Genomic DNA, 24,630 nt, shown 5'->3' with positions numbered 1-24,630 from the left:
GTACCCACAGTCGTGACAGCAGCTGTTCTTAAAGGGTAAACTGGCAGCATTTAACAAACACACAACAGCCGCCACCAGCAGCAGGCAGAGAAAAGGGCGTGGTGAGGCCTCAGCCTTCTGATTCTGAGAGACAGGTGGGGCAAGGATATCCATTGAACTTGTCTACGCGAGAACACTTTCAATTCAAGGGGAATGTCAAAAGGTAGGTGCTTCCTTGTCAACAATTGAGGGAGAGGCCCTCACTTCCGACTACTGCTTCCCTTGCCGCACCACCTTAAAGCAGAGCGAATTGCATTCCCTTTACCAGTCTCATTGTTGAAGGACGAGCTGTCCATCCACTTGGTTTGGAGCGCCACTAGTGCACAGCATGTCTTTCTTTAACCGGCCCATTATTGACTGCCCAAATATTGGACAGGCATGCACGGCAGTAGAAATGAGACTGGTGGTAACCGACAGGGCAGCAAATACGGTGAAAGCAGTTAGAGGTGGGGGCTTTGCGGGTTTGCATTGTGCAGCACATATTCTACAATGCTAAGGGCAGGTATTCCAACTCATAGGCTGTGTTTCAGCCAAAACAGATTTAAAAGTGCTGGGCACTTTCACTGGAACATGAAGGAAAGTCAGCAGATGATGGGGGAATAAAAGAAGGATGTAGTCCACCTCTGAAATGGTCAAAGCCTATTTTGAAGAACTGCCAGTACCTCCACAGGCCCCTCCTCAGTGGCCCAGCAGTTGCTTTTATAACTAGAAACTAGTGTCCAAAGCAAGAGGGTGTCCTTGGACAGGCAAACTCAACCCCCAGAGAACTCAGGTCTCCCTACACCTTGTGGAGAATATGGCTTTCTTGAAATAATTGGCCCTGACGCTGCACGAAGGGCTGGACGTACCGGGACATCCATAGGGGTTTCTTTGTGGGCGTTTTTTGGACATCCCGGTACGTCTATAGGGGATTGAAGGGGTTAAGCAGCTTTACACACAATGTATGTTTTCTTTGAGAATTGTTTTTAGTAGACACAGTGGCAGGATTTCTTCCTCAAGGCATATCTACAGTAGTAGCCTCCAAGGGGGTTGTGTTAGTAGCGCCCCCACTGGGATAGCTCAGTACAATGTGACACACACACACAAATTCACTTTTCTAAACCCCACTCTCAAAATACACATATTTCTATATATTTTTGGTAACCGGCCACAATCTGACTAAAAAGTAATAAAATAAAAATAAATGAATAAATAAAAAAAAATAAAAAAAAGATTCACTACGTCTTACCAATTTCGTATCCTCAGTCCAGGCACAGTCAGATACCCAGTCTTTATGGCAAGACAACAGAGCATGTACAGTGACAGGCGGATTTAAGGCGACATCCCAGCACAGCACAGACTGAAAGACAGTATTTAGTCGTTACATCATTTAAGATCTACTATGTCAATCATTTATGTGTTCACCCCTGTGTTGGCACCCTACCAATTGAAATATATTATACCTGCACTGTAAGTTGATGGCTGTATAGGAAAAAATTCAGCTCACTATCTACAACCAGATATAGTAATAACTTAACACCTTTTAATACAGTGTTTAGGCCGAAGCATACCCACACCACAAAGAAACATCTTATTTGTAAGTCTGTACCTACAGATAGTGGTGCCCTTTCCACCCACTATTTAATCATCTACTTTACTTTTCATATAACCCGTCTTCTAGCTTTTCCTTACACGACAAAGGCGATTCAAACCCACCAGCGCCTCCTACCAAATAATCGGCCTCTTCAGTGTTCCATCACTTATTATGCCAATGTCTTTCTAACAGCCATGTACAACATTCATGTTACCATATTTGCCTATCCTGGCTTAATTTGCTCACTCCTTCCTAACCCCTATGAACCTTGGTAGTGAATATATTTTAACCACGCACAATTTCACTTTCCCACATTTAATTTAACCCCTCTCCTGCTCTCACCCGATCCTGTCCTCCAGTAGCTAGGAACTGCCCATCCTTGCTGAATGAGCAGCACGTAACTGGAGCAGAGTGACCTCGCAAAACAGAGACCGGGGCAGGAGGTGAAACGGCATTTAGCAGATCTTCTAACAGCCAAAGGCAAACTGAAACATCTTCTGAAACAAGAAAACAAAATGTATGTCTTATTAGACAAATACCAGTAATATACAAACCACAGAAAAAAAATATAGTAAGAAGAAGGTGCTTTCACACAATTTTTAACCGATGTGATAACACAGCGAACATTACTTTTGAATCAAATATATTACATGCATTCAGAAGCGGCACACAAGATATTATTTGACAACATCATCAAAATATATGCAGGAATCCATTACATTTAAAGCAGTGGATGGAATATTGCAAGTCTCAAGTCCCAAAATGAACACGTTTCAGCTGGAACAGATGTGATTTAAAAAGGAAGCAAAAAAAATAGCATTAATGGGTTCGCAGGCAATAACTTAACATTTAACCAGCGGATAGAATGCTCACCAGATGCCGACGCTAAAAGTCGAGAGGAGACCGACAGGGCTCGGACAGCGCGTTTGTGTCCACGAAGAGAAAACTTGCAATGAGACTCGTCAGGTGAGATGTTCCAGACCCGCACCACACTGTCAGAGCTCCCAGTGACCAGTTTACTGTCCGAGAGCCATATAACAGCCCCCACAGCAACATCAGGAAAGATGCATTGTGATACAAGGTCACCTGCCAAAAGAGCAGAAGCATTCAGAGACGGGCAGTATAAAAAGGTAACACATTTTGAGTAAAAAAAACTTTTCGAAAAGACTTTTTACCCCGATTACCTTGACCTCCACCATCTATGAATAAAGGTATTAGTTTGCTGCTGGCACAGGCAAATATGATATTCTTACAATGGTAGAGAAATAGCGTAAGTATTTGGTTTAAAGAAGGACTATATTTACATATGTTTGCAATTTCCATTTAACAGTCTAGATCTAAAAGTCTTTCTAACATAAGTCAAATATATGCTCTCAAGTGCCAGAATTAAAATCTTAGCACAACTCATTAAGCTATGATGACAGGTACACTTATAGGTGTCAAATCTGTTACAAGACAAGTCGGATCTATTTTCTGATGAAAATAAAGACGAACGGACGTTCTAAAACCTCAGCTCTTTAGGGAGAGAATTCTTACCTGAGTCAGCATTGTAGATAGAGACAGAACCCGAGTGATATCCAACAGCCAGAAGTTTTTTATTAGGAGAGATGGCAAGACATAGTGCAGGAGACTGTGTGGTCTCTGTTTGTATTTGCCCAGCCATCCTTCCAAGACCACCTGACCACACTTGCACCTGTTAAGCAAATAGAGGATTACACCTCACCTTTTAGCTAAGGAATGTATTTTGCCCAAAACACTTGACTCAGTACAGCTTATTTTCAATTGTATACAAATGGTAGGTGCTTACCTTGCCATCTTCTCCCCCAGTCAATAACTGTTCTCCTTGCGGCAGGTAGCTTGTAGTCAGAGTAGCACCGCTATGGGCTCTGAAGTGAGCAAGCTGGACACAAGCCTCCCATGCCCAGAGTGACACCCAGCCATCAAGACTCCCTGATATCACCATGTTCCCCTCAAGGGAGAAAGAGACTGCTCTAACAGAGGAGCCACTACCAAGAATCTAAAGAACGAGGAAAAAACATTGGAGGTAAATATTTGGGATTCACCTTTAGAATACATTAAAAAGGCTACATGCTGGAGAGTAGTCTATTGACTAATGGAGGTACTCACAGCTTCTCTTTTCCAACTGTCCAATTTCAGCACCGTTGAATTTCCATCCCAGGATCCCACCACAGCTACATTTCTTCTAGGATGAAACGCCACACAATTCAGAGGGCTCGGGAAAGAGGTGAAACTCAAGAGGGAACCACGGCTTGTTTCCCAGAGCTAAGCCAAGGAGAAAACATATGGTGAGTGGAACTGTTTAGGTGGGGGTGAGTTTACTCCACATTCAGACTCCAGATTTTATGAGGGTTGAAGAAAAATGATCGATACGACAGTGACACAGGGTCGCAGCAAGCGCAATAAGATACCTTTGACATAACTCACCTTGAGCTGGGAGTCAAGAGAGCAGGTCAGGAGCTGTCTATGATCAGCACCAACACAGCACCCTGTAACCATCCTTCTGTGTGCTTCAGTTCTGTGCATGCTGAAAGCAGAAAGGTTGAAACTGAATAAAACAAATATCCCAAAATGTTAAATCACATGTGCCTGATTTTTATTATTTGATCAAAGCCCAGGGAACCTTTAGATGCTGTCACCTAAACTTCAGCATCCAGCATATTTTGAGAAAACATCTACACTCTTACAAAATCTACAGCTGAACAAGGCAGTATCCCATACAGCATATGTACAATATTCAAACATTTCAAAAAATGTTCAGTGCACTCAACAGAACAGATGCTTACTGGAAATTTCATTTATGGTACAGTAAACAAATGAATACAAAATATGTCAGTAGAATATGCTTATCATGCACCTACTGTACAAAAGCAGAAACACATGTATTTTTATTCCTATACCGGCTAATGATCACCAATAAATATGTAAGATATCTGCCCCTTCCCCTACCTAAGAGCTCTTTATCCTTCATATTCCTTGAACTCCTGGAACACCTGCAATCCCTTGAATCTGCATTGTTACTTGGACCCTACCATGATCTGGCATTCTAGCTTGTTCAGTAAGCAAACATGCCAATGGGTCACGGCAAGGCTCAATTCTGATCCTGCCACTCTTGTAAACACACAAAGCAACACGTATGCAAAAGACCGGGCAGTACCGTTAGGAGACTGGCAAAATTTACAAAGAAAAAAAAAAAAAATAGCACTCGTTCAAATTGTCATTTACTAAATTTGCATTACTATAATCATCGTGTTATAACTATCCATACAAAATGAACATTCAATTTTCATATATTTCACAATGCAGCATAGCTCCAACAAATGCAGACAGAAAGCCCACAGCTGTTACCGGCAGCCGTCGTGTATGTTCCATATCTCCAGGGTTCCATCATATGACGAGACACAAAGTACATCAGCGGTGATAAATGCACCAGCAGACACTCCATCGCAGCCACTGTGAAGAATTCTTACTTCCTACACCAAGAAACATAGCAGAACCCAGTTATAATCACACCATATTAGCTTGTGAACTAATAGGTCATGCTATTATACTAGGAGAATCATGATCAGAACAGGAGTACATTTTCTTACCTTGCCACTGTCTGTGTCAACAAGGTGAACATTGCCGTCACTAGTGCCAACTGCAGCCAGCCTTCCCTCAGAGCTCAGGGCAGCACAGCCAGGAGAAGAGGGGACCTCTATTGATTTGCTGTGAATGACAGAAGCAGGGCGGCAGCATCTTTTAAGCTTTACAATATTAAGCTTCACATACTTCAGTGTTCTGAAATGAAACTTCCAGACAGGGATACACATGTCATGATTTTTTTTTGTCCACCCATTATCTGACTGCAAAACCACTTATAATTAACAACTGCAGCCCAGTCTCTGACCTGGAGCAAACATTCACGAATCCTGGTTTGTTACTTCTTTTCATAACGAGCTGGGTATCCTCGCAGATCCGGGCATCCACAATAACTTGGGCTTGAGCGCACACTGGGGAGCAGTCCGGCTCATTTAAGGCCAGCTGATAAAACAGGGATGGAGTTCTTGAAAGAATAGGAAGAGAGCGCTGAATGAACTCCCTGAATTCCCCCACAAACGGCTCCGGTGGCTGCTCACTCAATTTCTTGCGGTCTTGGCCTGAAGAGGTCTTCTCTGATACTGCTTTGTCTATAAAATAGTAATAATAATTAAAGACACAAAGAAAATGAATAATAAAGTGTGTCGCCATTCCCCATCAAGCAATTATCTTCTCTATAAAGAGAAACATGGAATCACATTTAAAATTAAAATACAAAGGGCGGGGGAACGATTGGCTTTAAACTTGGATAAACCTAACATGCTTTGCGCTATAATAGGTTTGTCCAAGTGGCATCGTGCATTTCACACATGGCATCAAACATTTTTCAGCTGTCCTCAGCCTTCTTGCCAGAGACCGGCTCCACTATGCGACAGCACGAAATTAAAGAGACACTGCTGTCAGAGCTGTGTTTCACAATGCTTCGCAAAGGAAAGTCTGTAATGACTGCTGTATTCCCATGCTGACACTGGAGCGAGACCAAATTCGCAGGGGGAAGTATATACTCACCGTAACGGCTGTAGACCTGGCACAGATGGGGTAGTAGGCCTAGCGTGGCATGTGTCCGCAGGAAGGGAAGATGGGCAAGCAGGTGACCCATAGTATGTAATTGCTGACTGCACAGCTGAAGTGGAGAAATACTTTACTCAACCATCCGCAGGTTTCACACATTTATTAAGAAAGGCTTAACAGGCAAAATCATCTACCCTTGTTTTGAGGAACACTCTATATAGTAGAATCAAGAAGGGTTGTTTTCAGATCTTCTTTTACTTAGTTCTTAAATAAGTCACCAACAACACCTTGCACACGCTTGGTAATAAAACAATTACAAAATGTATTAGAAGCAAATGTCATCAGTCCCAGCAGCAAAAGGATCTATTTGTGCACCAGAAAGATTTTGGGAGCTTCCCTTGCGCCACAGGGGCCTATGGTTAAAGGTGCTGTTCTATTCAGAACAAATGAAGAATTGCAGTTTCTCGTATGTTGAGCAAGCAAACCTTTGCAGATCTGTATTTTTAGGTTTTTCTTCTAAACTTTGTGTCACATAAAATAACCCATAGTATCAATAAGCTCTCGGTTTATACAGACATAGATTTTGCAGACAAAGAATATTTTGGCCCATCTAGTCTGCCTGTTTTTTCTGATGTTTCAGGACAGTAACATGCTTAAATTCTCTCACTAGATTAACATCTACTACTTCTGCTGGGATGCTCTTCCAGCCATCTACCACCATCTAATTTATTCTTAAGTACCAGCTGGTGCATGCCTTATGAACCATAAGTGTGCTCATTCAATGTTGGAACAATAGAATCATGTTAAATAAACACCATAAGAACTTCACATGATGATAGGGGAATTGTAAGTAAAACGTATGAGAACTTATAACGTTATACTTTTCTACACACATTTTGATATCACTATGATCATTAAATATCACTAATACAGGCTTACAGTACAAGAGAACTTACCAAGTGATAGGACAGCTCACTCACACACTCAGCGGGGGGCAGAGGATTGGATTCAGGGTCTTCAGGAAAGCACACTGTCCAAAAATGAGCTAAAAGAAAATAGGTAACTAGGTTTGTGGAGACATTAACACCAGGAATTAAATATTACGCAGTATATCTTTTATAGACCTGGTTGAGCACCCAATAGTTTCAGCCAACACTTAAAGGGATAGTTTAATGTATCTGACACCCCCATTAAAGAAGAATACACATAAAAATTCTATGTGAGTTTTTTGGGTTTTTTTGCATTCTTCAAAAGTGAACTAAAAGTTGCAGCACTGTTGATGCAGCTCCCGTCTTCCCCAAGATAGTGGCCAATCAGTGGCAGAAAAGCGAACGGACGCCGGCTCAGAGCATTCACTCCGCCGGCACCGGAGCTGACTGATGGCAAGTACGCATCTACTGCAGGCAAAATACCTGGGCTGGGGGAGAGGGCAAATGCATATAGGGATATCTGCAGACACCACAAAAAAGGGACCACACAGCTATCATATGCGTTAAAGTACTTATGATGGCTGTAGTGTCTCCACTAGCGTATGATCTGCCAAATGCCACGACTGAGGGAGCCATATCGTTTAGAAAAGTTACGTTTACTTACCATATAGAATTCTGTACTTATTTTTGGTCCCTATACATGCGTGGTTATGAAATACTGTAAATATCTGTGCTTATTTTCTATCAGAAAGTGAAGAGATCATTTTTCCAACAAAACACATGAACGCTACATGTGGAAACGCACTGAAAATGACTAGAACATCTCACCAGCCATGAGAAGGTGAACAGCTTGTGCAACATCTGGCCTTATAAAATAACGTTTCTCCACTGCGTCTCTCAGCAGGCACTTTGGGAGATAAAGTCTTGTATCGACGTTCCAGAGACCAAGTACACTGCAAATGAAGCACTTTTTTTTTTAATCTGATGGCCTCAAAAGGATCATACCGTTTATTTCCACTTGAAAAGGTACCATTCATCATGTGGGACATATTAGAAGAAATTGTAATAAAAATTATATATATAAGAATAACCCATGGTGCAGCAAGACTAAAGTTTCATTTCTCACCTTTTCAGACCCCTAAGGAGGAAGGAAAATGTGGCCATTGGAAGGTTCTTTGCATGTGTGGCTGCACTTAGCATCTGATTCCAGCTTGAAGTATACACAGAGTTAAGACTCTTCAGTGTGCTCAAGATCCTTAGAAGATCTCTCTCTTCCAGTCCTACAACAATACAAAGAAAATAATGCTAATTTTGAATACGAGAGTCACTCAAACCTACTACGGAATACCAAAATTCTCACCTTTCTGTGAGAGACAAATGGCAGTTAGTGCAATAGTCACAAAGGTTTGCCCATGTTCTTCCTCCAAGCTCGTAAGTCTCCTTTGTATCAATGGGCCAATGGTAGCAGGTATCTTTTGTATGTCATCAGAGAGCTACAGAAACAAAAACAGAGATAGAAAAATATTTCGTAAGTAATGTGTCGGTGTAACAGATGGAGAACACTACTAAATTTTGAATGCCAAAAAAAAAGTCAACACCAGCCTTTTCAAAGATAGCATTAGCACGCAGTTCCTCACTCGCCAGAGTCAAGTACAGGGGGTCTCGTGAGCCCTTTTTAATAAGCAGGAGACGCATCTGAAATGGAAAAGAAATATTTCACAAAGGGTGTTTAAGAAGCTGCAAATCAATGTGATGCATCATAGAGCTAGCTTCCTTTTGGTCACTGAGGCACACACCTGGTTGTTGAAGGAAGACTCATCCAGCTTCTTCCCATATACAGCTAGCCTCTGCCTCACCAGTTCTGCTCGGTCTGATGGTTCTAGTGTCCCTAAGGACATGAGCACAGAGTCCTTCCGTCTGGCCAGGGAGCAGCAGAGAGAGGAGCCCTCAGTCATGCTCAGAATCAGGTTTACGTGCTGGGGAAACAATACATTTGATCAATTGGACACCAAAAGACTATCACCTACAACATATACCCAATTGCTTGGAGAATAAGAAAGGGAAAGAAAAGAGAAAAAACAAAAATCAATTTTGGATTATGAGCCCATTCGATTGGAATGCTCAACCTATTTTACACAGTAAAGAACAGATGACCTGAGTGCATTAAATGTAGGACCATCTTCAGAAGTGTTAAAAGATGATTATTGCTTTTGTGCTGCAATAATATATATTAAGAGACTGAATAAAACAAACACACTCAAGCTACGTAAATACAGGCTGATGGCGTTACATTGCAAAGAATATGGATAGAACATGTCGGTATGTCCCTCTGGAATACATTGTGGAATGGGAAAACGGGTTCTTCTGTCATACGGACAACAATGTATTTCAGAGTTTTAGTTTCCAAAATAAATTCCTGCACCCCCACCATTTCACCATAAAAGCAATCATGTGCTAGTTATCTTTTACTGGAAATATAGTGACAGGAAAGTCTGAGCCGTTAAAATGATTTGTACCCTAGGGAGGTGTTCAGGGATCCAGTCAGAAGTGAGCTCCTCTGCATTTCCACACAACAGGTCAGCTCCATCAATCAGCAGTGTTAATGTGCCACTCCGGCCCAAAGACCGGGACGTTAACAGGAGGAGAGAATGGAACTCATCACGAAGGGCCCTACGCATATGGGGAAAAAAAAATTTGATATTGCATTTCTTTTATGTTTCCCAAAAAAAAAAAAAAAAAAAAAAAAAAAAACGTTCTGTATTTCCCCAATGATGCTGAAGCAGACAGATTAGTCTACACAAGGTTGATAACGACACAGGCAATGATACCCCAGATCACCATTAGCAGATTGCAACACAGAACAAATGTGGCTTGGAATCATAGAATTTAACAACTGATAACCAGTTTTTCCAGTCTGCCCATTTTTCATGGTGTAAAAACTCAGACCTTAATCAGTCCTTGGTCTTGTATCATATTCAGAAGAGCCGTATATCTATCCCATTGGAGTTTAAATACTTCGCTGTATCAGCCTCCGCCACTTCTGAAGTAAAAGTTCCTTACAGCTAAACCTTTGAATTTCTAACATTTTTCTTCCTTTGAAATACACATTCACCCTCTACATTCTTAAATCCCTTTAAGTATTTAAATGTTTCTATTGCATAGTCCTACCTCTCTTCTGTTCTCCAAGGTATACATATTGAGTGCCCTTATTACTTCATGCGAATTGTTATCCTGCAATTCATTCTCCATTTTTCATCTGAACGCTCTCCAATATGTCGCTATCCTTCTGGAGTTTCCAGAACTGTACGCAATACTCTAGGTGAGGTCTGACCAGAGATCTGTAAAGGGGCAAAACCACCTCCCTCTCTGTTTTTCTCAGACACTTGATTGCATTGTCTGTCCTCAGAAATAATGACTCCCCAAGTTTGCCGTCACTGACATAACAGTCTCCCCAGTGCTATATTCTGTCTTTTTTTGTGCAGAATTAGTACATTATTTTAGATTTAAAAACACTAAACTGCAGCTGCCGCAGTCGCAACATTTCTTCCAAGGTCACTTGCTATTTGCCTTGTTCCACCAGGAACGTCTTGCCTGTTGCAGATCTTTGTATCATCGGCAAAAAGACATACCTTACCATTAAGACTTTTTGAAGGGTAAATGGCCAGATTTAGGAGAAGCACTAGTTAGGATACACAAAATAGCCATAGAGCGGAATCCAAACTCTAAAGGTCTTTAAGTCTTATGTTCACAGCCACAAACCTGTATGAGGTAATGTTGCAGCTCTCCTTTTGCAGATGCAAACTCAGTTGTTTGCAGAGTCGCGTCAGCATGCTCTCTGCTTCTCGTGCTTCAGGGGTGGCTCCTGTGAAGTGGTAGATGACCAACGATGAAGGTGCAAGTCTTAGTTCTTTTACAAGGGCGGCCTGCCAGGATGAGAACAAAATCGATGTTTTATGCAAACCGATTTACATGATTCTACTTCAGTTTTCTACAAAGTAAGCTGATTTTTTTCCACACTCAATATATTACTTCCCAAATGATGTAGCTGGATAGAACAAAAAAAATTACAAAGTTATGACCTACTTTCTGATTCTGCCAAGCAAAAACCTACCATGAAGACAGTCTTTCCTTGGCTAGGTTGTCCACAAACAAGTAACATTCGTCCATTTGCTGGGGATGATTTACTTTTAGACAATATGTGGGCGCATGTGCTCACAACTAACTTTTTTCTGGCACAAGAAATGCTCTCCTGCCACTCCTGGAAACCCTCCTGCTCCTCATCATCAACGATATCTGACTCTTCCTAAAAAAAAGAAAAAAAAGGATGGGCACTACATTCTGACAGTGATATTTAATTTGAAATATAGTCTTTCCTACACTAGCGCAAACACAAGTAGAGAAACAAAATGTAAAGAATAATTTTATAGGATCAAGAGGATTGAAAAATGTATGGTTTCTGTAAATCAAAAGAACAAATTGACAATGGAGAAATAGTCAATGTCCCACGAAAACAAATACCAAAACAAAGGTGGAGAGAGAAAGAGAAATTAGAGACGTGACTGTTTGCTAGGCAACTATGGCAGCGCAAATAAGAAGGGAGGAACAGTTCTGGATTCCTAACCTCTTCCAATATGAACTACAAGAGAGCAGAGTCCCAAGTCACAAACAACAATGATCTCTATAGCCCATGTTACACTCGGACACTCTTTTTATGACCAACACAGAGCTGTAGAAGTAACTGCTGTATTACAGGTTACATGAGGTCACGTACCCTGATATAGTCTCTCTCTATGACATGCCAAATATCTCCTAACAATTGAGCTTCAAATTCCTCCAATCCAGCCATGGATGGCTTTCCATCTCTTTCACTACCCCACTGACAGGAGTATCTGAGAAGAAGAAAAAAATAAAATTATATTATATATATATATATATATATATATATATATATATATATATATATATATTATATATATTCAACACAGGATAAGGTTCACAACTGTGCTCTGCCTCACTGACTAGGCAGCAGTATGTTACTACTCACCTATAGCTCCTGGCTGTTGGTTCTTTGGTAACCCTGCTCTTTAAGTCACGCATCCGCATTTCTGCATATTGAGATTCAGCTGCAAAATCCGAGAGCCAGCGACTGGGCACAGAACTGAATAACGAGAGTGGCATTTAAAAAAAAAAATTAGACATGTACAGGTATACAAGGAACCTCCCATATAATAATCAGTAGTGTTTATTTAGGGAGTTCTAGTAAGCTTAGGTGACAAAACATTTCACAAAGCCTGCATAATAGTAAGATTGGTAAAATGGAAGTATTAGAAATATTGAGAAGGACAAATGACTGGCACACAAACAGGAGTAACCCCCCTTTGTCAATGCGCAAAGCCAGCACATTTTTTACCATTTGACTCACTTTGGACATCCCCTGCCTATATTTGCTCCATACTTCTACCCATGGAAGAAATGTTTCCTTTATAATACATTGCCACACAGACTTCATTAATATTAAAAATGTGTTATTTATAGCACAAATATACCGGATAACTTCAGGATCCCTCAGGTAGAAAAAAGCCTTAGGGCCTCTTGAACTGGGGTCACAGTTCTGCAAAAACTGCATAGCTTCCAGCTCAGTGATGGAACGTCCTGGTGGATACGTCTGAACCTACAAGACAATAGGGAATTTTCTTCAACCTTCATGTTATGACCATACTGCTTGACTCGACATCTCAAGGCTAATTTAATACTATAGATATATAATGTACATGAAAAACAATGGATTGTATAAAAATACATAAAACCATGAAACAGCTCTTTTGATGAAGAATGTATCAACTTCCCCCTATACAAACTAGAGTTAGGTACAATGGAAGTCTCTCTATTAGAGATGGATTGATTACAGTCGCCCACTACACCTTTATTTATTTTTATTTCAACTGTGGAAATATTAAGAAAATGTAATTTCAAGGCAGTCATTCCATCCCCAGTAACTGAGCAAGCGATATACAGATTACAGGATGGAAATGGTATACAATCATGATACACAGCTCAATGGTAGATATAACAAGTGAGTGAACCCTCTTGAATTACCTGGATTTCTACAGATGTCGGTCATTAAATTCGATATCTAATCCTCGACTACATCAACACACACATTCTACTCCAGCTAGTAACAAACAATTGTGTTGTTCATGTCTGATCCACAACTACAGAAAATGTTTGGTCAAAGTTTATGCTGCCAATAAGGTTTAACAAGCTATTAAATCCAAGGGTTCACATACTTTCGCTACCCTGCCCTGCAAATGTTTACACAGTATGTTCAATAAAGAAATGAAAACGTATAATTGTTGTGTGTTATTTTTTAAAGGTGACTTAGTTGGAGTTCAGATGAAATTAAGAGAAAAGTATAGTTAAAATGATACCATTTATTGGCTAACAGAGTTTAATTGCGAGCTTTCGAGACCAAGTTGTTAGGTCCCTTCATTAACGCCTGAGGAAGGGACCTAACAACTTGGTCTCGAAAGCTCGCAATTAAACTCTGTTAGCCAATAAATGGTATCATTTTAACTATACTTTTCTCAACGGCTAACACAGTACAAAACCATAAATCCAGGTAATTCCAAAGGGCTCACATACTTTCTCCTTTCAATTGTAAGTGTAATAAGCAAACAAATATATATATATATATAATGTAAACATATTTTTGATTCACAGTTCTACCAATACAGAGTGATGATTTTACCCATTTATACTCAGGTAGGAGCGGCACGGAATAGGTTTCTGGGATGTGCCCATAGCGCTCTCCCAGGATCCCGATAAAGATCTGGCTTCGAGAGACTTCAGAAAGACACAAATACAGCTGCCTAAAATTAAGAATATTGATTAAAATTAGTTGTGAAAAAAAAAAATATATATATATATATATATATATATTACAATAGTTACATTGGTTTATCAACTCCCAACACTCTTTGGCTAAACGCCTCCCCTATTTTTTTGAGCCATTTAGCCACCTGTCTTGCTTTGCCTCCTCTTCTGTAATACCCCACCGCAAATCCACTTCTTCTATAGAAAGAAAATGACGGGAAGCCCGGACACGCAGCTCTGGTATTACTCTGCCAATAATTACGTCTCGCTCTCCATGCATGTCACGAAACGTAGAGGATATAAAGATGCGAATGCTTCGCCACCTGAGATGTTAAGAGATGACATTTCAAGGAGGTCCATGACACACATCATTTGCCGTTAGCATAGATATTACCAGGAATGATATACAAATGTATTGTGGCCGTCGATGCGGTTTTAGAAGGCATCAGTAATACCGATGTGTTGGCGCAGGCACAATGATCCCCCTGGGTGCTGCATGGCTTTTCCTCACACTGTCTGGGTCTTCGGGAACATTGAATCTCTTATTCACATTTTCTACATGATCGATAAGGCGGGCTGTACCCCGCTCTGACACATACCTACCAAAAAAACAAAACAAAAAAAAAAAAAAGACTGCTCAGAATATATGTTTTATATGTACCTCTTGACAATACTCTACATTTGACAAGGCTTAGCTTACCGCAGGACTTGTTCTGTAAAGCCACAAAGAGTGACATCATTGCACTGATCAGGTTTATCCTCACTGCAAAAAATAAATAAATACATCAAGGTCGACAACGTCAGAGGAATGAAACTACCCCGTTGCTAACCTCACAGGATTATGTGAGGCAATACAATACGATCACATTATTACAGGAGTCTTTGCCGCACCGAAACAAGTAGCGTTTGCATTACATCCACAGGAACCGAGTCTATTACAGAACCTATACCTGCAGGTGTCTATTCCAATATAATACTTGTCTGCCAAACAGGCAAAAGTTCTACCAAGCTGGAATGACCAGATCTAACAGGCTCAGTCTTACACACCAATAAATAGGACTGGGTATAATCGTCAAAATTATGGGTTTCTTTTAAGATTCCGTACATAAATAAAACTATGTTTACTATATTAAATAATATTGAAATCCTCTAATATTTCCTATTGTATTTCCACAGAAATAACAGGAGCAGAAAGAAAGCAACATTTCTATTTTAGAGTTCACAAAGTGGGACTATTGAAAACACTGACCAGACACACTACGCTAGTCAGCATAAGAGAAGTGTGTCCCGCAATTCAGCATCGTAAAGATGCACCCAATCACCCTCTAGTAGAAAATGAAAAGACAGTTTTATGCGAATAGAAAGGAGGACACAATGTGCACAAAGGAGCTTAGTTACCTATTGAAACCATTTGGCAGGACAGTCACACACAGGCAGTCTGCATTTACTTCCCGTCGGTAATGCTGCAGTACTGAGCGAAACTCGCCCCCAGGTGGAGAGGATGTGAACAGCAGCAGGGTATCCACCTGTTCACGGAAAACACGCACATGCATCAATATCAGCTGCATCTTCTGAATTTTAATATTTTCAACACAATAGCATCCCATTATTGCAGCTGGTTGTAGTGAAAATGTATTCCCCATTTCCATTATATATATATATTATATATATACACACACACACACACAATTTTCTCACAAGACTATTGATGTATTGTGCAAAAATACGTATCAAAACAAACAAAAAAAAAGCATAATCATTAATTGAGCTGCCCTATAAGTGTGCAGGAAAAAAAATAATTTGCCACTTTTGGCTATCATGCATAAAACCCATTCAGATACCATATAGACACAGGTTTAGTGTTATACAAAGCACATTGTTAATCTGCACCATATTTGACCAACAGTAAGATGCAATAGAGATGTACAAAATATTGGTGACTGTTTATTTACCATTGTTCGCTTCATGAGAATCTCCTGTATGTATTGAACCATTGGGTCCTTGTGTTCAAAGGCAACATCTGACGAGGAAGGCAAATCCTTAAAAGGGAAGCACAGGACTGTTGAATTAACGCCTTCTGGCACAATCACTGAACATCCCAAGTTTTCATGAAAAAAGTTATTTTACATTCTAATATTACCAGGAATAGCATTTCCGTGGCAGTCATGACAATGTAGACAACCAAATAATTTACCATAACTTGATACCTGAAGGGTAATCTATCATTGTTGTTTTGCCACGTTTGTATGGAACTATGGTAAATTAAGTTGTCATGACTACCACAGAAATACTATTGTAATTTTTGTTAAAATTCCTTATTTGTAGTGTACCAGCAGATAAATGATAACATAATTGACAGCATACACAACTTAATGGTAGCATGAATATACATTAACACATACTGATCCAGAAGGATAGTTTTTGATGGATTTCAATAATGAAGGCATGCAGTTATAGAATGACTGCATACAGAAGGACGTATATGCACCAGGAAGATACCTTAGAGGGTAAAATGTGGTATACAATAACCACTGTTTTTTAAAATGATCACTGGGACTTCAAAAGAGATGGACTTTCCTTTAAGTAGAGAAGTTATTCATGAGTGTTGATTCTTAGTTGTAAAGTAGAGTGATGTCCTTTTATTTTACTTTTGTAAAATTGCTAACCACTTTTGTTGGTTCATATAACATATACCCAAGTGGAAATCTCTGTGAACAACAACATACCGAAGAATTCTGGTGGCGGAAAAAGTATCAATGTAGATACATTGTGAGATTACAATAGGGATTGTTTTCATTTCATCAATTAGCATTTATTACTTGGGCTATTTTTGCTTGTGTATTACGCAAATAAAAGGAGGAAGTTAACAAAATCCATTACAACACTATAAGAGGACTTTAATAAACTTAAAATACAAATACATTGGGTAAAGCCACTCACCTCAGCTTGTTGCTTAAGGGTGACCAATTTCTGAAGCAGTTGGTCTGGTGTGGCATCAGCAAGAGCAAAAGAGTATTCGTTACACAAGACAAGTTCAGTGCTTTCTGAAGTGGTTTGCACCATTAGACTTAGCAGCATACCCACCTCCATGAGCTGAAAGATATAGATTTCACAGCAAATGATTCACATAAAGTAAAGGATGAAATAATAAACTTATGATGACCACCATGGACCAATGCTGACAGAGACATGAAAACGATGGGTATGGGACCCTAAAGGTACCAAGATCTAATTAACTCGACCTTCTCCTATTCATGAATGAGCTACTGGCCATCTTCACAGCAGAAAAAAAATTGTCAAGACCCAAATAAATAATTACTAAGAGACAAATTAAAGGACTCATATTTAGTTTTTTTGTTTAGTTAATTCAGTCAGTCACACATAATACAGGGTTTTAACAGCATCATATTTATTGTAAGCAGCCATTCTTTCAGGCACCTCTAATATATATATTTAATTTGGTTGTACATTTGTGACCGTAAGGTTCAAGATCATTATGAAACCGCTCCTAGTAAACCAGTATTTTTTTTTTAATAAATTATGTTTAGGGGACTTCTAAACTTCACAAATGCATTTGAAAATGAAAAAGGCTCCCAATGGGGGATTTCATCTAAAGTAGGGCAGTTAATATATCCTTCAACAGTAAAAGGGACATCCAGAGGTACTCACGGTGGGAGTGGCATTTCTCTGGCCAAGTGTTGGTTCTTCCATGGACAAACACAATTCTTTAGCTCCATGGCATGGCTGATACATCAAGGGGTCGACACATAAAAGGATCACTGTGCGCCCTGGTAATGGGGGAATATTGTAACGAGCAGAGATTTGAACAGCTTCTTCCAAAGCCCTCTTATACTTTTGCAGAATTCCCTTGTCCGGTTGCAAGGCCCTGAAAGGAAAGATGACATTCTGAAATCTCCGCTTTCCTCTATTCTCCCAAATGTTGATTTGCTCTCTGTGACCTGCATCTGGCATTCCTAACCTGGCTTTTTTCAGTGCCTCCTTTTCGCTCTTCAGCATCAGATACAAAGCAGGAACGGCAAGGCAAGCTCTGAGGTGGCACGGAGTCCATTTGTGTCGTTGCAGTTGTGGAAAGGATTTCCCCTCCCTTCTAATGATACGTTGAAAGAGTTCCATGTTGGAAGGAAATGGCTTTTCTGATCAAAAACACAGTATAAGGATTGCAATATTGATTTGTGAAATACTAAAAGAGTAAACACCAGTGTATTCTATTAACAAGGAGGTTACTACTGACCATATTTAAGTTGCTGACTTTCTAGCTCTTGAATCACTTTGTAAGCAGAAAGAAACCGGAATGGGAAGAGACGGCTCTTAATCACACTATTCTGCAAGGTCAAAAAAAGTCTATTATATAGGAAATGTCTTCAAAAAAGAAAAATACAAATCATTTCTACAAACAAGAACATACAGATGGTGTATTATTAAATCATGGTACCTGACTAGAAAGACGTTTTGTCACTTCATTGTGATGCCTTTCACTGACTCCTGCTCGGATCAAGTTCCGTAGATTTCTGAGTAATGCCATGAAAGGGACCTGCTTGTTATCTGCAATGAATGGAAGAGAGGGATAAATGATCAAAAATAAATATGATAAAGGCTGTCTTTATCATATTTGTTTGCGGTCATGTAAGAGCGATGCTCCATTCAGAAAACTGTCACCTACCCAATAATTTCTCCCAGACAGGACCTGTGTTTCCCTTCTGGCTCAGTTCCCTCTCCCACGTCTCAGGCTGCTTAAGTTTCATTCTACAACCTGCAAGTTGAGATTGCCAGGGTCCCTCAAGACCACTACGGGAAAAAGACTGAATATCCTTCGGATACCTGCAAAGATATAAAGGAAAAGCACACATGGAAGTGACGTGAGCAAAAGTTTTACCAAGGAAAGCAAATGCAAAAGGAAATAACAAAGTTGCCATAAATACATACTTGCAGCCAAGCAGACTCATGACATGGTTAGCTGGCTTTGAGATGTGCAGCCGTTGAATCAAACTCTTCAGAGAAAAGCGGTCCTTTTGTTTCTTACAAGTAGTAGATTGTGGTGTATTAAACTGTGGGAAAGCAACGGTTAAGAGGAGCTATTTGGCAATGCTAAATGTAATGATGGCATTGAGGTTTGATGTTTTTACTGAGACCCTTACCTTCTCTATGAGACCCTTCAAAGAGGAGTTCAAAAATGCCAAAGATTTTCCAAGTTTTATAGGTCTGGAGACCTGCGAAAGGGAGGTTATAGGCAAGCTCATTAAAGAAACGAATTTGAAATATTTACAGGCTATACTAAACACGGCAGTGAAGTCAAGTTATGGGCGTATGGATGTACACTTGTATGTCAATACTTGCTTAATTTTAAAAAGGTATTTTCCAAAAAGATGTTTAATGCTGGGGTAACTTGGTTGCAGAATTAAACAAGCAGAGATATTTGTGAAAAAGCTGAGAAACTTTATCAAGCGGGCTGGACTAATAAACTAATCTGGCTTCTCTCTCATTCAGGACACAAAGATATTTCTTCTCCTTTTTTCTAGCGACACTTTAATAGGCCACTGTATTGGTGTAGATAGGATTTAACAGTGTGCATAGTGGTGCTTAATATGAAAATTAAAAATACACGAGCACAACAGAGAAAGTAATAAGCGAAGAGCACAATGTCCTCACAGTTAATTTTTTTTTTGCACTTTGTTTCTTTGGTCCATGTTTCCCACGTTGTCTCCGAGTGTTGTATTTGGCCAGCTGATATTCACCAAACTCCTTAAATTTCATGGTCATAGCCCGGCGCAGACAGGAGGGTAGCGGGACTAACTTTTCATCTTTTCCAACCAGGCTCTGTACAAGAAAGAACCTGCAAGTCAAAACCCTAAACCATTTAAGATAATCTAAAGAAGTTTGCTCAGAAATACCATCTGGGTACATACTGTACATCTGCAAGCTTTCTTAAATATAACAGAAACCACAATACAAGCCAGAAATTGTACATTACATCCATCATCAATTATTTTCCTCCAGTGTCTTAACCAATCCTTATCCAGATTTATCAAGATAAAAAGTAAAACAGAATCTTATATTTAACACCAAGGTTAATTCAGACAAAAAAGACATGTGCTACGGATTTCAGGTAGGAAGTGCAATAACTTCCTTGTTGCATACCTGATACAACCGTGGTACCTCCATCCAGTCAGATGGTAGCTGTATAGAAGCACAGAAATACCTGCACAAATGAGGGCGGCAGGCAGGAAGCGACGCAGCCACAGCCAGTAGGAAGTTTGCCGTGCTACGAATGTTCAGCTCCTGACGAGTGTAAAGGGCAACCTGCAGAAGCAACAGGGTTGTTATATACCTGGTTAAAGTACAGCTGCTGTCCCATCTAAGATTTTTGTCTCAAAGTTGCCTTCAATAAACTGCCAAACTTTTGGCTGTTATCCATGTCTAATGTGTGATGGTTATAAATATTGCAGCTTTTTACTTGTTATTCTGCCTGGTTTGTTTTTTTTTAACTCATCTGTCCTGACCTCACACGTTTTCCTCCTGATGCTAGCTGGTCATATCAACAGACCTCAAAGTAGGGGGTAAAGCATATTGGATTAGGATGGATAATGAATCATAAAGAACATCTGCTGATTTAGCCATTTTTAAACCACTACACAACAAAAAAGTAGTTATTCAGAAGTTTGTGGTGTAGTGTTCCTCACGTGGGATTCTCACCTTGAGCACAAATTCTGGATCCAGCCTTGAAATCTCCTCACACAAACTCTGGATATTGACCCGGGTCAGGTCTGACTTGTCTGAGAAATTGGGTCCATTGACAAGTGAGCAGCACACAGCAGATAGTAATGCCATCTGTAGAACAGGCAGCAAATTAGCTAAATTATTTATTTCCATAGAACGTTACAAACAACATTTTTATTTCCTAATCTCTGCTACTAATCCCACACTGCAATCAAGCGCCAAGAGCTACATTGTACACCAATCCCCCACAAAATGGCACAAAAAAGCAAATATGACTAACTACCACAGCATCCCTTGAGATGTAACAGCACCTGATCAGATGGCACCCGATTATTTTTATTCTTATGAGACCGTGCTAATCTTTTTTTGTGCCAAAACATTTTATGATGATGGAATTTATGAGTAAAAGGAGCAACTGCCATGTGGGTTCAAGATGACTTTTACTCTGTTGTTGCTACAGTGTTTTTGTCAACCTAATGCAAGCTTTATTATACATATGAATGCAGTTTAGTTTTGTATCAACCTCAGACCTTTTTTTGCCGTACTGTGTTTGGCTTTTCAATCTTGAGCGCGTCAGGTCGTTGCTTCAAAGTTTGGAGAGTTTCCTTTGCAGCAGGCACAACGAAGACAGACTGCGCATCTTTTGAAGGTAGAATCTCCAAGTTTGCCTGTGTGTACAAAACAGAACACCCACAAAACATTACGATATTATGCTTAATGTTATTCATAACATATGCATTCACTGTCACATACAACATACCTCTGAAGGCTCTGGTGCTGTATCCTTGTACAGAATTTCTTCCTCAGGTAACAGAGCAGCTGATAATGATGATGATTCAATCTCAGGTGAAGCCAAGCTATCTTGAGGCACAAGATCTTTCGATTTTCCCGGGCTAGCTACTAAAGTAGAGTTTAGATTTGAGGGCACATCAACTGGATGAGGGGTCTGCAGACTCATCTTGCTTGGATCAATGGAGTCTTTACATTTTGATGAAGAAAAGAAAGTTGACTGTGTCTTCAAAACATGATTTGAAAGAACAGTATCATGAGGTGTCACGAACTCAGAGGGCAAGGAAGAATCGCAGTTAACAAGTGGTTTAGAGAAGAGAGAGGCATTTGAAGCTACTTCAAGCTTAGAATGAAGTGAAAGATTTGAGGCGAGAGCAGAATTGGAAAGATTTAAAATCAGACTATTAGGAGTTGTGGATGTCGAGGTCATAAGAGGGGAAGAAAGATCACATACTTCAGTGGAAGGAGAATTCACAACAAGCTGAGAGTTTAGAATAAGGTTTGAGGTCTGTGCATACTTAGAGGCCAACAGGGGTTGGGAGGTCAGCTTTAAAATGTCAGACTTTTTGGACTTTTCCTCCCAAGAAGGGCGCAATGAAAGCGTCTGAGGATGGTTCACACGAGGCTCAGATACGGGACCAATGCTTGGCCAGTCAGTGCCAGGCAGGTTCAGGGCAAGTCTGCAGCGTGGCTGAGATAATAGCTTCCCACCACGAAGGACAGAATTTTCTAAAGAAAGTCTGGATGACCCAGAGGTGCAGGTGTCATGGGTAGGCATGGTAAAATCCTGAAATTAAAAAAACCCACATTTTTAACTGAGAGAAGAACAAAACACAAAAAAAAAAACCAAAAAAAACATTTAAAACAATTGATGGATAAATTAACTGAATTACCCTATCCCTAAAGGTCAACCAATATCACCAACGGGTAGCTGATATGGCCTACTGCAGGTCATTTTGATACCTTATTTAAACACTGTGCTTTCCGCTATAGCCGATGGGCTCCTGAATTTGCACCCACCCAGACTTGCTATATGTTTTACTAAAGAATGCTCTGCAAATGGCCGTGCTAAAGCATTCTGTGACATTCCTAAAGTGGGCGATACCACCCCTGTGTGGGCTGGAAAGATAAAGTGGGTGTTTAGTAAAAATAAGGGGGCGGTGGAAGCATAAGGTAGGAAGAGAAGAACATTTTGAAAAAACGTTCCTACATGTTTTATATGTTGTGTAACAGAGTTAAACTTGTAGCGATTACTTTATTTCCCAAATAAATTCACAAAATGCAAACCCATTGCTGCCCAAAGTGGGCCATACCACGCCCTGGGGGATGCTGGAAAGATCCAAGTAGATTTCCAGGGAGGCACTGAGTATTTTTTTTTTCTTAAAAGGGGGGATAAGCCAAATACGTTTGGGAACCTCTGGTGTAGAGGACTGTCGCTGCAGGCACATGTCCAATTGGCAGCTATGTTTGTCATTTTGAACTTTATACCGTCTTGGAATTTGCCCCTTTACACTGGGAATCGTGTACAATGCATTATCCTTGGGTACAAAACCATTGAGTTATTATTACATAGGCTGATTAATTGAATAAGCTTAAAGTGCAGGCACATATTACATTTCATGCTACTTTAATTTAACTTGACATTCTGCACTACAGATTTGTGCAGGTGCTGCCACCTCGAAATCAGCTTACAGACTGCTGACACTGACAGCTCTACTCTTCTGCGATGAGTCACTTTTTCAGTACATGGCAGCTGACATGGGAATAGCGTCGTTAACATGCAATACATTCACATCTAGCAACATGTCATACGACATAACGTACCTTCACACAATATTCCTGAAACGCACACTATAAACCCGCTGATCTATAATCTACCAAGGATACCAACTGGTATTAGAAAATTACTTCCTTGTTCCTGGGTGTGGAACGCCAATCAAAAAGCGGGAGTGTCAGAGCGTTAGAGGTCATCATAACTGCTCTCTTATTGGACAATACAGATCACGTGCATCTGCGTAGTCCGAGATAATGGTTTGGGTAGTTCAGGTAGGTAAGGGCTGGACAGGTCAGTTTGCCTGCGTGTTTTATTTTGGACCCGCTCCACGAAATATTATTAGTGGGTACTGAGCAGCATCTGATACTACAACTGTATGGAATTATATGTATTATGTTACACATCCTTGTCTGGGTGGGTTATCTGTAATTAAATACAGTTAAAAACATAAAAGATATAAATTACTTACCTTACATTATCCTTATCAATTACTTATTACTTAGTATTAGTTGAAACGTATTTATTTTATCCACCTCAGTAAGTTTACGTTTCTTGACATTTCGATCGGTGAAAGTAATATGTACCAGAGATTTAGAATTGGACATAAAAATATAAAGTATTTGTTTTATCACCTAGGCTAAGTAAAGCTCACACATTTGTTGGACAGCCCATGGTGATGACCAATTATGTCATTGTGAGAACAGAATCAGGTAAAGCACAGAGAGTTAAATAATGGACAATATGAGGATATACATAAACAGTTTTATTCTTCTTTTAATGTAAATACCTACATTTTAGGCATTTTTATTGGCACTATTGTGCTAGTATTTACTGGCTTATATTCCACTACCATCTAGTGAAAAAAGCCTGGCAAATTGGTGTTTACTGATAAGTAAGTTAATTTAACAAAGGTATATCATTGGAATATAAAACACATACTCCACCTGGCTGCCTCCTGGCATCATGAACCCGGCTAAGCTATGATGTCAGTAAAGGGAGAGTAGAAGCTGTGCATAGTGTTTCTAATAGTGGATGTAGGTAAGATTTAAATGTAAAATCAAATTAAAGGGGGACCCTAATTCTTGTGTTTTTGTTTGGTTATTTTTTTTATTTTATTATTGCGTGATAAACATTTAACAATGAATTAGAGTGAAGTTATTTGATATTCTATCTATAAAAAGCTAATGGCTAAACTTACATTTGCCCCTTGTTATCACTTTTCTTTATTTTAATGCTGGAACCAACTGGAAACACTACATTTCCCATCCTCAACATATCACATCACCAAATAATATTTATTAGCACTAGAC

At 39.8% G+C, this 24,630-nt stretch overlaps 1 protein-coding gene across 1 annotated transcript in view; it reads right to left on the bottom strand.

Moving 5' to 3' along the window:
- LOC149277986 (telomerase protein component 1-like) overlaps positions 1 to 22,994 on the bottom strand; it is a 28,655-nt gene extending 5,661 nt beyond the window's left edge. Inside the window, exons 1-39 of the mRNA XM_089502480.1 lie at positions 22,860 to 22,994; positions 21,518 to 22,333; positions 21,288 to 21,425; positions 20,734 to 20,868; positions 20,179 to 20,340; positions 19,690 to 19,857; positions 19,179 to 19,250; positions 18,967 to 19,088; positions 18,704 to 18,861; positions 18,476 to 18,585; positions 18,275 to 18,365; positions 17,692 to 18,176; positions 16,963 to 17,115; positions 15,975 to 16,061; positions 15,421 to 15,548; positions 14,723 to 14,785; positions 14,478 to 14,621; positions 14,169 to 14,345; positions 13,898 to 14,018; positions 12,696 to 12,820; positions 12,194 to 12,307; positions 11,921 to 12,038; positions 11,261 to 11,452; positions 10,909 to 11,072; positions 9,666 to 9,819; positions 8,946 to 9,125; positions 8,752 to 8,844; positions 8,510 to 8,642; positions 8,276 to 8,429; positions 7,978 to 8,102; positions 5,520 to 5,799; positions 5,221 to 5,410; positions 4,979 to 5,103; positions 4,058 to 4,178; positions 3,420 to 3,629; positions 3,149 to 3,305; positions 2,486 to 2,698; positions 1,955 to 2,109; positions 1,268 to 1,378 (exon numbers count right to left, since the gene is read on the bottom strand). Coding sequence (XP_089358606.1) covers positions 1,268 to 1,378; positions 1,955 to 2,109; positions 2,486 to 2,698; positions 3,149 to 3,305; positions 3,420 to 3,629; positions 4,058 to 4,178; positions 4,979 to 5,103; positions 5,221 to 5,410; positions 5,520 to 5,799; positions 7,978 to 8,102; positions 8,276 to 8,429; positions 8,510 to 8,642; positions 8,752 to 8,844; positions 8,946 to 9,125; positions 9,666 to 9,819; positions 10,909 to 11,072; positions 11,261 to 11,452; positions 11,921 to 12,038; positions 12,194 to 12,307; positions 12,696 to 12,820; positions 13,898 to 14,018; positions 14,169 to 14,345; positions 14,478 to 14,621; positions 14,723 to 14,785; positions 15,421 to 15,548; positions 15,975 to 16,061; positions 16,963 to 17,115; positions 17,692 to 18,176; positions 18,275 to 18,365; positions 18,476 to 18,585; positions 18,704 to 18,861; positions 18,967 to 19,088; positions 19,179 to 19,250; positions 19,690 to 19,857; positions 20,179 to 20,340; positions 20,734 to 20,868; positions 21,288 to 21,425; positions 21,518 to 22,333; positions 22,860 to 22,994 — 6,579 coding nt within the window. The remainder of the gene's footprint in view (positions 1 to 1,267; positions 1,379 to 1,954; positions 2,110 to 2,485; positions 2,699 to 3,148; positions 3,306 to 3,419; positions 3,630 to 4,057; positions 4,179 to 4,978; positions 5,104 to 5,220; positions 5,411 to 5,519; positions 5,800 to 7,977; positions 8,103 to 8,275; positions 8,430 to 8,509; positions 8,643 to 8,751; positions 8,845 to 8,945; positions 9,126 to 9,665; positions 9,820 to 10,908; positions 11,073 to 11,260; positions 11,453 to 11,920; positions 12,039 to 12,193; positions 12,308 to 12,695; positions 12,821 to 13,897; positions 14,019 to 14,168; positions 14,346 to 14,477; positions 14,622 to 14,722; positions 14,786 to 15,420; positions 15,549 to 15,974; positions 16,062 to 16,962; positions 17,116 to 17,691; positions 18,177 to 18,274; positions 18,366 to 18,475; positions 18,586 to 18,703; positions 18,862 to 18,966; positions 19,089 to 19,178; positions 19,251 to 19,689; positions 19,858 to 20,178; positions 20,341 to 20,733; positions 20,869 to 21,287; positions 21,426 to 21,517; positions 22,334 to 22,859) is intronic.
- Positions 22,995 to 24,630: the final 1,636 nt, after the last annotated feature.

Source organism: Sceloporus occidentalis, unplaced genomic scaffold, assembly GCF_023333645.1.
Source record: "Sceloporus occidentalis isolate IW3139 unplaced genomic scaffold, rSceOcc1.0.p SCAF_204, whole genome shotgun sequence".
In the NCBI taxonomy this organism is placed as follows: domain Eukaryota; kingdom Metazoa; phylum Chordata; class Lepidosauria; order Squamata; family Phrynosomatidae; genus Sceloporus; species Sceloporus occidentalis.
This window is presented reverse-complemented; position numbering and strand designations above follow the sequence as displayed.